Raw genomic sequence first — 14,132 nt, forward strand, 5'->3', positions numbered from 1 at the left:
TGCGTCGCTGCTCCGGCCCTGGCCCAAAGCACCTCCTCCTGCCCTGCAGGAATCTCGGGGCTGCGTGTGCCTGGCTGGGCTGTCTCTCCAGCAGAAACCGGGCGCCACAGTCCTCCAGGAGACCCAGGGCCTGGGATGGGGAGGCCACTTCCAGCTCTCTGGAGATGGCTGAATGCCCTTCCCCTTCCTGAGTGGGCGGTCCATGCCCAACTCCCCCATCCTGCCTGGCTGGGGAGGTTCCGCTTGACTGGAGGCTGGCTGATGTTACACCCATGTACAAGAAGGGTCAGAGGGAGGATCCAGGAAACTCCAAGCCTGTCACTCTGACCTCAGTGCTGGGGAAGGTCGTGGAGCAGGTGATCTCGAGTGCCATCACGCAGCACATGCAAGAGAACCGGGTGGTCAGGCCCAGTCAACACGGCTTCATGAAAGGTAGGTCCTGCCAAAGTAACCTGATGGCCTGCTAGGACTGGGTGACTCGCTTCCTGCGTGAGGGAAAGGCTGTTGGTCTTCTTGGACTTCAGTAAAGCCTTTGAGACAGTTTCCCAAAGCATTCTGCTCAGGAGCCTGTCTGCCTCTGGCCAGGACAGGAGCACCCTCTCCTGGGTGGGAAACTGGTTGGCTGGCCGGGCCCAGAGAGTTGTGGTAAAAGGAGTTAACTCCGGCTGGAGGCCGGTCACAAGTGGTGTCCCCCAGGGCTCGGTGCTGGGTCCAGTCTTGTTCGATGTCTTTATCAATGACCTGGATGAAGGCATTGAGTGCAGCCTTAGCAAGTTTGCGGACGACACTAAGCTGGGAGGAAGTGTCAGTGTGCTGGAGGGTAGGATCAGGAGGACATTTCAAAGCCGGGGGTTACACACCACAGAGAGCTACCTGGAGGTTACGGATTTCAATGCTGCAAACACAGCCTCATGTTTAGACCTGGGCTGATGTAGGTTCAGTCAGGCAGCTCCCAACGTGGGCAAAGCCTGAGGGAGAGGGTAAAATCCCTCCACCACAACCAAAATCTCTGGAGGTGCTTCCTGGCTGGCTCTCGTCTCCCGGAGCCTTCCCAAGCAGAGCAGCCCCTCTGTCGCAGCCGCAGCCCCTCTGTCGCAGCCGGCTCAGCCCTCCTGGGCAGGGAGCTGCGTCTCCCTAGGCCCGGGCTGCGGGAAGCTGCTGCCAGAGAGCAGCGCGGCCCCGCTGCCTGGCAGGGAGGGCAGGGGAGAAGGCGGCAGGACCTGGGCATCTGTCAGCGCAGGGGAGAAATTCATGCCAAGCCCCTCAGGGACCGGGAGTGGCGCCCACAGGCTCCTGGGGCCTGGGTTGGGGGGGCTCGGGGGGGCTCGGGGCGGTGTCACCTGGCAACGGGTGAGGTGACAATGAGCCCCGTTCCTCCCCCCATTGTGACACTGCCTGGGGCCACTCAGTCTCAGGGATCACAGGGTGCCTGGGGGTCACTCGGTGTCTGTGTGGCTCCGGGTGTGCGTGGGGCACTCGCTCTCTGAGTCACTGCCTCGCTGTGGGTCCCTCAGTGTCCGTGGGGCGTTTGGTGTCCGTGGGGCACTCTGTGTCCTTGAGTCCCTCAGTGTCTGTGTGTCCCACAGTGCCTGTGGGGCTCCCAGTGTGTGTGTGGCCCCAGTGCCTGTGGGTCACTCCTTGCCCGGGGCTCACTCGCTGTCTGAGGAGAGGAGCACGAGGAGGAGGAAGGCTGCCTGCTGCCCACCCTCCCACCCTCCCGGGTCTCCTCCAGACACAGAGGCTGCGGTCCCGCCGTCCCCGGTCCCCCCGAGGGAATCTCTGTGTTTCCAGGCAGAGCAGCAGCCATGGCCTCAAACGGCCTGTCCGAGCGTCTGGACTCCACCTTCCTCAATCCCGAGTTCAACACCATTGACTTGAAAGCACTGTACAACCTGCTGCAAGCCATTCTCCAGCGCCTGAGAGACCAGTCCCCAGAGGTACAGCCCGGACGAGCAGGGGCACAGGGTAGAAAGGGAGGCGGTGAAGGGTATTTGGACACCATGTGGAGCACACGGTGTGAGGAAAACAGGGCAGGGAAGAGGAGAGCCATGCGGCTCCAGACCCTCCCTGCTGGGCTGGCTGGGGGCGATGGGGCAGTCACTGCGCTTGGAGAGGGACTCAGGTCCTGCTCATCCCCAGGGAGGTCACAGGTCGGGAGCGGGATGGGTTTCATCAGAGCTGCTTTGCATCCTGCTTCTGGTGTCCTTGGTTCATCTGGCTGGAGGTCCAGGACCCCTGGCGTTCCGGCCCCATCATCCCCTCCATCCCTTCGGTCCCTGCTCCTGACCTATGGCTTGGGTAGCACGTGTGCTCCTCGGGCAGCTGAGAGGCTGCAGCAGCACCTCCTGAGCCTCACCTCCCACTGCAAAGCCCTGGCTGTTAGGACAGAGCCACCTTCAGCGCTGCAGGGCCAGATCCTGCTGGGGCTGGGACATTTAGGGAATTCACACCTTGGGGACACAGCCCCCTGGCACCCCCTGGCACCCAGAGCACCACCCCAGCCATGCAGCCTGGCTGCCCCGGGGCCCAGGCCAGAGGGCCAGGGACCCAGCCAAGGTCTCACAGCCTCAAGAACAGCAGCCGGGAAACCTTGACACAGGTCTTGCAGGGAGCCTGGTGCGGGCAGGCAGGGCTGGATCCATCCCTGAGGGCTCTGCTTGTGCATTGGCCCCTCCCAGAGCAGGGCTGGGGGGCTCTGGGGAGCTGCTGCCCCTTCTGGGCTCTTGAAGATGGGACCAATGTTTTCATGCTGCCCGTGCCGCCCTGCCAGCCTGGCTGGCCTGGACCCTGCGCTGCCCCCCGGGCTCTGTGCCGGCCACAGTGGGGGTGAAGGGCCTGGTCCCCAGGGACCCTCCCCTGGGGCTCACCCCCACTACCCCTCTCTGGGGCCATCGCTCTCTCCCAGGCTCTCCTCGAGGAAATCAGGGAAATGAAGGCCACACAAGCCCGCATGGTAGAGGAAGTACGGAAGATCCAGGAGGAGCAACACGGGTAGGAAGACGGCAGAGTGTTTCCTAACCCACGGGGCTATGGGGGAGACCCGGAGGCCAGGGAACATCCCGCTTTTGGGGCACGCTGGCCCGGCAGCCCCATGGAGGCTAAGCCTGCCCGTGCCCCTGTCTCGCTGGCCAGGTCCACTCTGCAGACGAGGCAGATACTGAATGAGCTGCAAGAGCAGCAGAGGATGGACAATGCCACACTCGAGGAGCTGATGGCCCAGACGGCTGACCAGGAGGCACAGGTGAGGTCTGGGGGTGAGCACTCCCACTGCCGGCTGGCTCGGTGGGGTGGCCCTGGTGGGGTTCCCAGCCACGTCCCTGGGCTGGATGGGGCCATTGAGCCTCCACAGACTCTGGACTTGTTGAGTCCATCTCATCTCAGAGCCTGTTCCTTCTCCCGCTCTTGCAGCTGAATGACCTTATGCCAATTGTGGAAGACATGAAGCAGGAGGAGGCAAAAGCACAGGCAGTGCACCCTTCCAGCCAAAGGGATACCCAGGCGCAGCTCAAAAAGTTGCTGGAGGACTTCAGGAAGATCCAGGAGCAGGTGGACTCCGTGGCCCACCACCCAGCGGACAAGGTAGGAGAAGCAGAGTCAGGTAGGGAGAGTCTGGCAGAGGTCTGTTAGAGGCCCCCGGCTGGATGAGGTTCACTGTAATGTGGGAGAGTCCCTCGCTGCCCGCCCAGATTGGCTTTTTCAAGTCATCAGTATGGTCGGCAATGAAAGCCTTGGGGCAAATGTCCTGCATGCGCCATAGCCCATGGTCACTGGCCACGTAAGCGGGGTCTGTCCCCACGGGGCAGCCAGCCCTCCCAGCACGGCACCGCATTGTCATCTTCCTCCCTGGAGGAGCAGGAGGAGACGCTGACACAGCTCCAGGCCGCGGTCAAGCAGCTGCGAGGGGACCACCAGAAACTCAGCTCCTTCACGGCCAACTTCCGGGACAGCTGTCAGGAGAATCAGAACAATATCAACGTAGGTGGCTGGAAGCCCTGCGGGGTCAGAGCATCCTATAGGCAGATCCCGGCTGGGCACCACAAGTAACTTGTCCCCCTGCCAATGCGCTCGTAGCCCTACCCAGCTCCAAAATGCCTTTCCGGGAGGCTTTGGAGGAGGGTGGCGAGGCAAAGGGTACTCGAGTGGCTGGGAAATGGCTCAAGACCCACCGTGGCATCATGGGCTGCTTTCTTTTTTGGAAGGCTCTGTTCCAGGCCCTGAAGAGCCTGGAGAAGGACAAAGAAGAGAAGGAGCAGCGCTTGAAGCAGGTCCGGGAAGAGGTGAACTCCAAGGTGAGGGCTCTCTGGTCGCCTCCACACAGAACTGGCATCTTTGGGGCTTGGCAGCCTCCCTCCGAGGGACCCCTCTCACAGCTCCCCCCGTAAGGGACCACCGCATCCCATCCTGGGGCGGCTGGCTGAGGGGGTGCCCTTGTCCACAGCTGGACCGCCAGGAGCTGGAGCCTCTCCTGCAGCAATTGAAGAGCTGGAAGAAGATCGTGGAACAACTGCAGAAGGAGTCATCGCCGAGAGACGCTGCTGAGGCAGCTGTGACTAAGTGAGTATGATGGGGACAGTGGTGGCTTCGGGGACAGCGCTCGCCCACATGGTACCCTGGCACGGGAGCAATCTAGCCAGCAAAGTGTCGGGAAGCAGCTGTGCCGCCTTCTCCCACCAGGAGCCAGCAGCAGCTTCCCAACACTAGAGCAGGCCCAAGGAGGGGCCTCCCATGGTCTGGAGCCCTCTCCAGCCCGCACTGCGGGGTGGGTGCAAAGGCTTTCTGGCGTGAGGGCAGGGGACAGTGGCTCGTGCACTGGGGCAGCACTAGGAAACAGTGTCCACGGACCTGGGTTGTGACCTGCCCTCCTGGCAAGGCACCGGGGTGTAGTTAGAGCTAGGGAAGTGGTGAAAGCCACGTGAGGGCAGGTTCGGATGGCAGGCGTGGGCTCCTGCCCCCTTCACTACATGTCCTTGCCCACCTCACCCAGCCAGTGGCAGCTGCCAGGTTTTGGAGCTGCTGGTGGGGCCAAGGTGTCCTGGTCCTGGGAGCAGCTGAGACAAAACTCAGGGTAAACCCCACGGGATACTCCATCCCCCACGTCCAGCATTTGCTCCCAGGCTGGGAGCATCCCACCCCAGCAAGAGGTACCAGAAAGCCCTCCTTTTGTCCTTGCCAGCACCCCAGTTCCCATGGGACTGAAATGTTGTGGAAGCGTGTGGGAGCAGTTCCCGTGCCGCTAGTGGGGTTTGGGTGCTCCCCTCTGTGGATTCTCAGGTGCCAGATACGAGGGGGACCTTTTTGCCCCGCTGGAGCCCATAAACAACTGCTCTCCCTCCTCGTACGCCCTTGATGCTGGAAGCAGCCAGCGGGTTGGGACCTTGCTAGGGTGGTGGCGATAATCCAGGCTCACAGCCCAAAGGTTCCCCGCTGAGGGCAGGGAAGTGCCCAGCCCCTCTCTGCTACCTGCAAGCCACATCCGACCAAGGAGCTCACCCAGGCTTTCTCTCCCCTCTGCAGGCAATCGCTGAACCGGCGCTCCTGTCTGTCTTGTGACCGGCCCATGGGCCCGCGGGGGCCTGGCCCGTACGTAGCACTGGGCACCATGGGGGGAGTCGGGAGAGATGGGTGCTGGTGATGCCCAGCTGGGTGGGACACGGGGGCTTGGGGGTCTGATGGGGGATCCGACCCTGCCAAGCCCCTCGCACAACCCTGTCTGACAGCAGGGGGACAGGGACACCTCCCCAGGGGCAAGGGAGGCTGTCAAGGGTACGAGCCCAAGGGTGCTTCTGGCTGTACGGTGGCACCTGGGGTGTCACGGTGCCAGGCGCTGAGCACCCTCGTGCTCCATCCCACAGGGAGCAGGCGGCCAGGGGCAGGTTCCCCACCGTGCCACGGAGCTGTGGGGGTCAGCACACCATCACCACCCCGCTGCAGCTCTACATGATCCGCCAGCCCAAGCCACCCATCACGCCGCGGCCAAGAAAGGTAGGGATGACCAAAGCAGGGATACGGTGGGGAAGAGCGAGGCTGGGAGAGTGATGCTGAGCATGCAGAGGGGTCCGTGCCTCAATTTCCCCAGGGAGTGCTGGGGGTGGGAAGTTTGCTTAGGGACGCAGGATTCGGCCCTGTGGTTCAGCCAGCCCGTTCTCTGCTTCCCAGGATGACGAGGAGACAATTCTCTTGGGCCGAGATGGCCGAGTTTACCGTGGCTGCCGAAGAGGCGGCAGACTGTAGTTGACGTCAAGGAAGATGGTACGGGCAGGGCAGGCTTGTGGGGGGAGCCGAGGGTGTGAAGGGGACTGGGAGGTGGGTGGGGCATCCACGGGGTTGGGTGCTCCTGGACAAGAGCACACCTCCTTCAGGGTGGGGGCTGCACCCCTCGTCTCGGTGTTTGCTACCGGGCAGGAACCCTGCTGCCTGCCCCATCCTGAGCTGCCCAGGGGGGTGCAGGGGGCTCAACCCTGCCCCTCGCCCCCAGGCTCTGCTGCCTCGAGAACCGGCTCCGATGGACACCTCCCCAAGCTACTGTTCGTCCCGGCCCAGGAGAATCGACCAAGCTCGCTGGCAGACAAGCCGGACAAACTCAGACTACGGCTGCCCAAAATATGATTTGATTTTTTTTCCTTATATTTATTTCACGTTAGTAAAAACCTGCAACCGGCTTTTGTTGTTGTTGTTGTTTCTTCTTTTAAGCAAGACTGATTTGAAAGCGGAACCCCAAGCTCCCCCGTCTCCCTGCCCCCAGCCAGCCATGCCATCACAGAAAGCTGTCAGATGGGTCAAGCGTGACTTCCCTTTGGTCAGGCCATGGGGGCCGCTCCCGATAACCTTCTCCCTGCTCCACCACGCAGGTCTCCTGCCTGCAGGGCTTGACACCAGCTCTCTCGGACACCCCTACCTTCTAGAGCCCCAACCCAGGAGATTCCTCCAAGTCATTCGCTGAAGAGGCTCCCACGAGCTCTCCTCAAATCCAAGGCTGAAACCCTGCTCATGGCCCTGCTTGTCCCACGCAGGAGTCTCAACTCCACCATCTCGTGGGGCAGCCAGGGCTACCCCAACTTTTGAGAACCTTTGAGATCAGGACAGGTCTCACCAGACTGCTCTTCAGAGGTGACACTTCCAGCCTGCCAGGGGCTGCGTGGGGCTTCCCCCGTGTCCAGCCTAAGCCTGACATCTGGTTTGGTTTGAGGGGGCTCAGTCCCCAGATTTGCTGTCCTGAGAGAGGGAGGGACGCAGGGAGGGAGGGAGGAAGGCAGGGTGGGAGAGAAAGAGGGAGGGAAGGCCTGCATGTGTTGGAGCGCGTGCTGGGACTGATTCCTCCCTCTCCTGCAGAGATCGCCAAGCACATCTGCTTTGGCCGCCAGAAGGACGCACACGAGTTCCTGTGTTTTACCGTCGACGCCATGCAGAGGGCCCGCCTGAATGTCTATAGCCAATACGTGGGGCCCCTCGGCAGCCCGTGCTGCTCTTCTCTGCTGTCCCCTCACCGGTCCCGTGTGCCTGTGGGAGGGGACTGTGGGATGAACATGTCCCCCGGGTTGGCTTGCAGTGAGGTGCTGCTTCCGGGGCCCAGCTCTGCCCCACGCTGACACAGCTCTGGGCTGCTGTCTGCCTGCTCCCTTGCCCTGAGTCCTCTGGCCCAGCATAGCTGTGTTCCTCTCACCAAATCCTAAGGGTGCAATGGGTTTGGGATCCTGTCGCAGGTGCCGAGGAATCGAGCTGTGCTTCCAGTTGAGCCCCGTCTCTGTGGCTGCGGGTGGGAGGCCTTCCCAGGGCCCTCTGTCCCAGGAAGCTGCGTTGCCTTTGCCTGCAGTGCCCAGCGCAGAGCTCCACCCTCCACTCCATCCCACCTCTCTCATCTCTCCCCCCCTCTCTCTTCCTTTCCTCTCCCCTATCCCCTCTCCACCCTCCCCGGGGGGGGGCGGATCCCTCCTGCACGTGCCCCTCGCCCATCACGGTGCTGGCAGACATGGAGCGGACAGCACGGACAAGCTCAGCCGATGTGGACAGGATGGCGACAGGACAACCCGGGAGGGACAGGGGACGCTCCGTTTCGACTCGTCCTCACACGGCCCTCGGACACAGCGCTCAGTGGGGACAACCACCTGCTGCCCGAAGCATCGACACTGCGTGTCTCCGGGACCGCTGGGGGTCCTGCTGCCTGCACCATCGATGCTGCCGGGGCACGGCCACCGACCTGCAGCTGCTGAACAAGGCCGTGGGCCCCAAGGAGAAGCTGGAGGACAGCAAGGATGGGCAAGAGCTGCACCAGATGCTGTCTGCCTCGTTCCAGGCGCCCCAGGAGGAGGAGATGGAGGGCAAACCCATCAAGCCTAGCGCCTCCCAGCAGCTGAACCCTCTGCAGGGCAAGGATGAGCTGCTCAACCCCTGCAAGGAGGCTGCTGACAGCCCTGAGCCTGCCGAGCAATGTATGTAGAGAGGGCGAGGGGAGCCCTCCCTGCACCCCACACCTCGATGCTCACCGCCCTGCTCTCCGCACAGGCAGCAACCTTGACCCAATGACGTGAGGGGATGGGATGGTGTATTTGGCATCGAGGAAGATGGTACGGTCAGAGCAGGCTTGTGAGGTGTCTGGGAATGGTAAGTGTGAATTTGCAAGGACAGAGTCATGCTTGACCAAGCTGGTAGCCCTCTAAAGCCAGGTGAGTAGCTTGGTGGAGAAGGGAAGAGGGGTGGTTGTTGTTTACCTTGCCCTCAGGAAGACTAAGGCTTATAGCAAAGCAAGAGGTGATCCCTGGGTTTGGTACGGCTTTGAAAGCACTGCCAAGGGAAGGGGAGAACCAGCAAGAGCTTTCAGCCCTAGCACCTTCTAGGCTGGGAGCAATCACTGGACCTTTACAATTTTAGAGCAGGGCTCTGAGGAGCACATCAGAAGTTAAGGCAATCATTCTGTAGAGAAGCAAGCCTGGAACCCCAGGGTTCATGCAGCTACAAAAGCACTGCCAGCGGAAGGTGAGAACCAGCTAATGCTTTCAGTCCTTTCACCTTTATAATCCTCTGTGTGGAAGCTTAAGTATTCCAGAGATCTTGTTGCCTTTTAGGAATACCATCTAGATTCTAACTACAGCCCACGAAAGGTCAAATATTAGGCCACATGTATACAAGCTTTAACACCTTTGACACTCACTCTGCTCTCCTGCCACTCAAGTGGCTTGTCCCAGATGGCTCCAGTCATCCCCTCATCCCCACCAGCTTCTGATGGCTACTCTAAAAGGAATGGATCTGTTGGAGTGAGTCCAGAGGAGGCCTCAAAGATGATCCAAGGGCTGGAGCACCTCCCATATGAGGACAGGCTGAGAGAGGTGGGATTGTTAGGCCTGGAGAAGAGAAGGCTCTGGAAAGACATTAGAGCAGCTTCCAGTTCTTAAAGAGGCTCCAGGAAAGCTGGAGAGGGGCTCTTGATCAGGCAGTGCAGGAACAGGATGAGAAGTGATGGTTTTAAGCTGAAAGAGGTGAGATTGAGATGAGACATTAGGAAGAAATGTTTTGCTGTCAGTGTGGGGAGGCCCTGGCCCAGGCTGCCCAGAGCAGTGGTGGCTGCCCCATCCCTGGAGGTGTTCAAGGCCAGGTTGGATGAGCCCCTTGATCCAGTGGGAGGCGTCCCTGCCCATGGCAGGGGGGTGGAACTGATTGGAACTGCAGCCACCGTGGTTGTCCTTTCTTCTGCCATGAAAGGACAAGATAGGTGGAAAGAATCCACCAAGGACAAGGTACAGCTGCAATATGTGTCTGCAGTTTTCCTAAGGTACTGGTAGTACGGACTTCAAAGTTAACATTAAGAATGTGGCAGTCCTTCTATATTTTTGTAAAGGACATATTTTAACACAAGTACTAAAAATGAGTTAACTTCCGGTTGCATCCCAGAGGAGGAAGGAGATTTGCAACTGGGGCACTGGCTGCCACTAGGCTTGCTCAGGGCTCGCTGGTGACTCTTTAAACCATCCAAACTCCATTTGCCATGAAACAAACACCTAGAAGAGGGACGCTGTGTCCTGGGATGCTGGGCATGGGGATGCTGGTGCAGCACAGTGCTCAGCCCACACAGCTGAGCCCCGACTTCTACTAAACCCTGTAAACGCAGTGCCCAAGAACTGCATCTCGGATTTGGGGAATGGAAGAGGGTCTGGAAAAGGCTTTTTGGTGTGCAGGTTCCTTGGTCATAGCCCGTGATGAACCTACACCTTCTGAGATGCCAGTTTGACTTTCACCTGTCTATACAGCCAGACATACCAGCACCATCCTGAGCAGGACAACAGCACCATCTACTGCTACAAGAACCAGCAATGCTGTGCAAATCTGCTTCCTGCTTGGCCGCAGCAGCACTGACTTCCTGAGAACAGCTGCATCCAGCTCGGGACTCCTTCCTTGTCCTGGCCATACCCTCTAACAGCTCCAGATCCATGAGGAAGTGGTCTCCTCACCCACCAGAAAGGGCTGTAGCAGGGAAAATGCTTTGGTAGCAGCATAAATAGGCTCCCAGTGAGGGCAGAGCTACAGGGATCGTGGTGGGGGTACTCTGTCTCCCACTCCAGATGGGATAAACGGTGGACAGCCAGGAGCAAAGCGGTTTTCCTTTCCTCCCTATGCCACCTGAGCAGGTCCCTGCTCTCTCATGGAGCGACAGGAAGGAAAAGCTTTGGTTTTAATTATTTCACCCAGCTTAATGATCTTTCTCACGTCATTTGGGGCAGAGCTAGAGTTGGAACAGAAATATGTCCTGCCCTCAAGTCCCCCCCTCGTGCCTCTTTGTCAGTTCTCCAAAGTGCCAGGTGGGCTTGGTGAGTCCCATGGAGCCCACGAGCATTGCTCACAGCGGGTACCCGCTGCTTTGAGTCAAGGGTGGCTGTGGGCACACACCTTGTGCCCACACACATCCCTGAGCCTGGGGCAGAGGGCTTGGGCTCCTGTCACCCACACCTCACTCTGGCCCCGTAAGATATAAAGGGATCAGCTTTGTTCACTGTTTCCTTTCCCTGCCTCCTTCAAATGCCTGCAACGGGTTGTTCGGTATCATTGTGACGTCTCAGGGCTGTCTGTCCACGGTCTGAGGTCCCAGCGAAGAGCCCAGGGGAACCTGAGCTCACTTGGACCTCTGTGACACTGCCACACCCAAAGCAATGAGTTTTTCCCCCCTAGTGGAATGATTCTGCTTGGAAAAGTCCTCCACTATCTGCCTCCAACACCACCTCCCTCTTAGTCCTGGCCATGGGAGGGCACTGGGTGAGGAAGGGGCATGGGCATGGAGCTGGGCATTGGAGAAGGCACAAAGGAGCTCCTCTGAACGTAGAGGAATAACAGGATGGATTCAGCAGGATCATGCAGTCTGAGCCTGGATGAATCCCTCACCTTTAACAGCTGATGGAGAGGGGTTCTCCTGCTCCCACATGAGCCATTTCAACCACCTGGGAAAACACCAGTTCAAGTGGAGAACATGGAGCCTCATCAACCATGAGACCAGCATGGAAACAACTTGAGGAAAGTCTGAAAAGGCAGAGGCCACCCAGGAGGGAGCTGCCTGGAGGGAGGAGTGCCCCAGAGAGCAGATCTGGGACCCATCTTATTCACTACTGACTGAGCGCTGCCGTCCCACTTTTAGGCAATTAGTGTCGCAGAATCACAAAATCCTTTAGGTTGGAAAAGACCTTTAAGATCATCAAGTCCAACCATAAACCTCACACTGCCAAGTCCACCACTAAAACATGCCCCTAAGCACCACACCTACATGTCTTTTAAATCCCTGTAGGGACAGTGACTCCACCACTTCCCTGTGCAGCTTCTGCCAGTTCTTGACAATCTTTTGCATGATGTAATATTTCCTAATATCCAGTCCAAACCTCTCCTGGTGCAAATTTGAGGCCATTTCCTCTCAGCCTGTCACTTGTCACTTGGGAGAAGGCCACAGAACCCACAAGAACCCAGCACCGGTCCACCTCTGGGAGATCATGTCAACATGGATAGGGAGAGAAGAGGGCAGCAGGTGCTGGCGAAGCAGGGAGACCTTCCATCCCCAGGGCACACTGCCATGCTGGTGGCCATGGCCTCTGTAAGGACTTGAGGAGCAAACACAGGCAGGATGCAGGGCTCAGGTGAACAGCAGTGTTGACTGCAAGCACACGTTGCGGGCTCACGTCAAGCTTCTCATCCACCAGCACCGCAAGTCCTTCTCTTCAGGGCTGCTTCCAGTCCAGTATTTGTGCTTGGAATTGCCCTGACCCAAGTGCAGGACCTTGCCCTTGTTGAACTTCATGAGATTCTCACAGGCCCACCTCTCCAGCCTGTCCAGGCCCTGGATGGCATCTCTTCCCTCCAGTCCGTCGACCACATCACACAGCTTGGTGGCATTGGCAAACTTGCATCGCTGCAAGCACAACCGTGCATGTATGCGTTTACCAGTGAGCTCTGGTGGGGGATGCTCTGTCCCTGAGGGGCTCAGGGATAACGTGTCCCTGCCTATGCAATGTTTCCATGGAGACCCCAGTGCTGATGTCCCTGTCCACAGCCCCACAAGGTGGCAGCAAGGGTCCATGGAGAAAACTGGGAGGCTGAAGGATGCTCTGAGTCATAGAATCCCTTGGTTGGAAAAGACCTTTGGGATCATTGAGTCCAACCGTACCTGTCCACTACTAAACCACAGCCCTGAACTCCTCATCTACCCATCTTTTAAACAACTTCAAGGATGAGGACTCCACCACCTCTCTTTGGAGAGGAGCTGGGGGTGGGGAGTGCACCCACAGCATCTGCACGAAGGGCAGGCTACAAGGGTTTCCCCCATTCATTCAGCCCATGGATGACCCCCTGGGCCAGATTGCAGCACATGGGACATTCCCACCCCTGGAGGGGTGTACCTCAACCCTAGAGGGGCCAAAGCTCTCCCTAGTAAATATTCAGCCCCAAGTGGCTTGTGTAGGTTACCTTGGCACTCCTGCCTGTGACCATGCCCAGGTTCCTGCCTGCTCTCTGGGACCACAGCTGGGTCCTTGGGACAGGAAGGAAGGGTCCTGTAGGGGTCACAGGGCAAGCTGGGAGTGGGAACTGAGATGAGTAGCTGATGGGGTAACTGGCTGAAGCATAAGGCTGGATGCTTCCCAGCAGGGCAGAAGAAACTAAATTCAGCCTGGAGATGGTGCAGAACCAGGGTTTGAAATGCACCCTGCTGCAGGTGCTGAAATGAAGACTTTCCACCTCCATTTTCTCTTTTTTTTACCCCAACTACTCCTTTAGGCCATAGAATTTACTCCTTGGACCTGCACTAGAGAACCCAAATCCACTCAACTCTCCCGATTCTAGAGAGTCTTTTCATCTGTTCCAATACATACTTCCTGGACACCCCCAAACCAATGAATCCCACCCCCTTACCCCAGCTCCTGGCCGTTGTGCTCAGCTAAATCAGTCCATCAAATGCTGAGGACAGACCATGGATCAGACCTGCTGAGATCATTCCACCTCTACTCCTCTCTGCCCCTGCTTCAGCCTCTGAGCCCACTGCCCCATCTGCCCCTTACTGGGGAGCTCCATAACTTGTCTCACGTCCACCTACCGCTGGCCATAGGTCTACACACAGCTGGATTGAAGAACCTCATCTTGACAAACCTCCCTGCCTGTGCTCCCCACACCTGCATGATGGGCTGCTTTCCCCTGACCTTGACCCGCAGTCCCCCTGGACCCTTCTCCTCACTTTCCAGCCCCGTGTGCTGCCGTGGGATGCTCTGTGACCCGCCCAACACCCTTGTGAGACCTCCACAACTGCTTCTCCATCTCACTCCATCTTGCTCCCTGGCCAAATCTGCAGAGCAGCTTAGATAGTGTTATTTACTGCACCAAAGCAACAAAGAGACCCTGGGAACAGAGGCAGCTCCATCGACACTGGAACTCAGTCCTGGACACCAGTAATATCTGTGTCAGGCTGGATTCCTTCCCTGCACCAAATGGATTCACAGTGGTGTAAGAGGGTATTAAGATTTGACTGTGGGTTGGTGAAAGGAGGCAGTATGAGACAGAACCACCTCCCTCTTCCATCTCCCTCCTTGTAATGGACTCAGGATGTTAATTAATAGCTAATTGCTAATATCTTACATCCATAATCTGTCAATGAGGAGCCTCACAGCACTTTGCAA

The 14,132-nt window shown here is 58.5% G+C and overlaps 1 protein-coding gene across 1 annotated transcript; it reads left to right on the top strand.

Moving 5' to 3' along the window:
• The first annotated feature begins 237 nt into the window (after window positions 1–237).
• Window positions 238–6,652, top strand: LOC128854032 (structural maintenance of chromosomes protein 4-like). The gene is made up of 12 exons (XM_054083670.1): window positions 238–432; window positions 1,792–1,937; window positions 2,906–2,991; window positions 3,133–3,241; window positions 3,409–3,579; window positions 3,850–3,975; window positions 4,200–4,289; window positions 4,439–4,554; window positions 5,515–5,580; window positions 5,853–5,982; window positions 6,157–6,249; window positions 6,476–6,652. The coding sequence occupies exons 1-11, from the start codon at window positions 273–275 to the stop codon at window positions 6,229–6,231; spliced, it is 1,275 nt and encodes a 424-aa protein (XP_053939645.1). The 5' UTR covers window positions 238–272; the 3' UTR covers window positions 6,232–6,249; window positions 6,476–6,652.
• The last annotated feature ends 7,480 nt before the right edge of the window (window positions 6,653–14,132 follow it).

Source organism: Cuculus canorus, chromosome 18 (assembly GCF_017976375.1).
Source record: "Cuculus canorus isolate bCucCan1 chromosome 18, bCucCan1.pri, whole genome shotgun sequence".
NCBI lineage: Eukaryota > Metazoa > Chordata > Aves > Cuculiformes > Cuculidae > Cuculus > Cuculus canorus.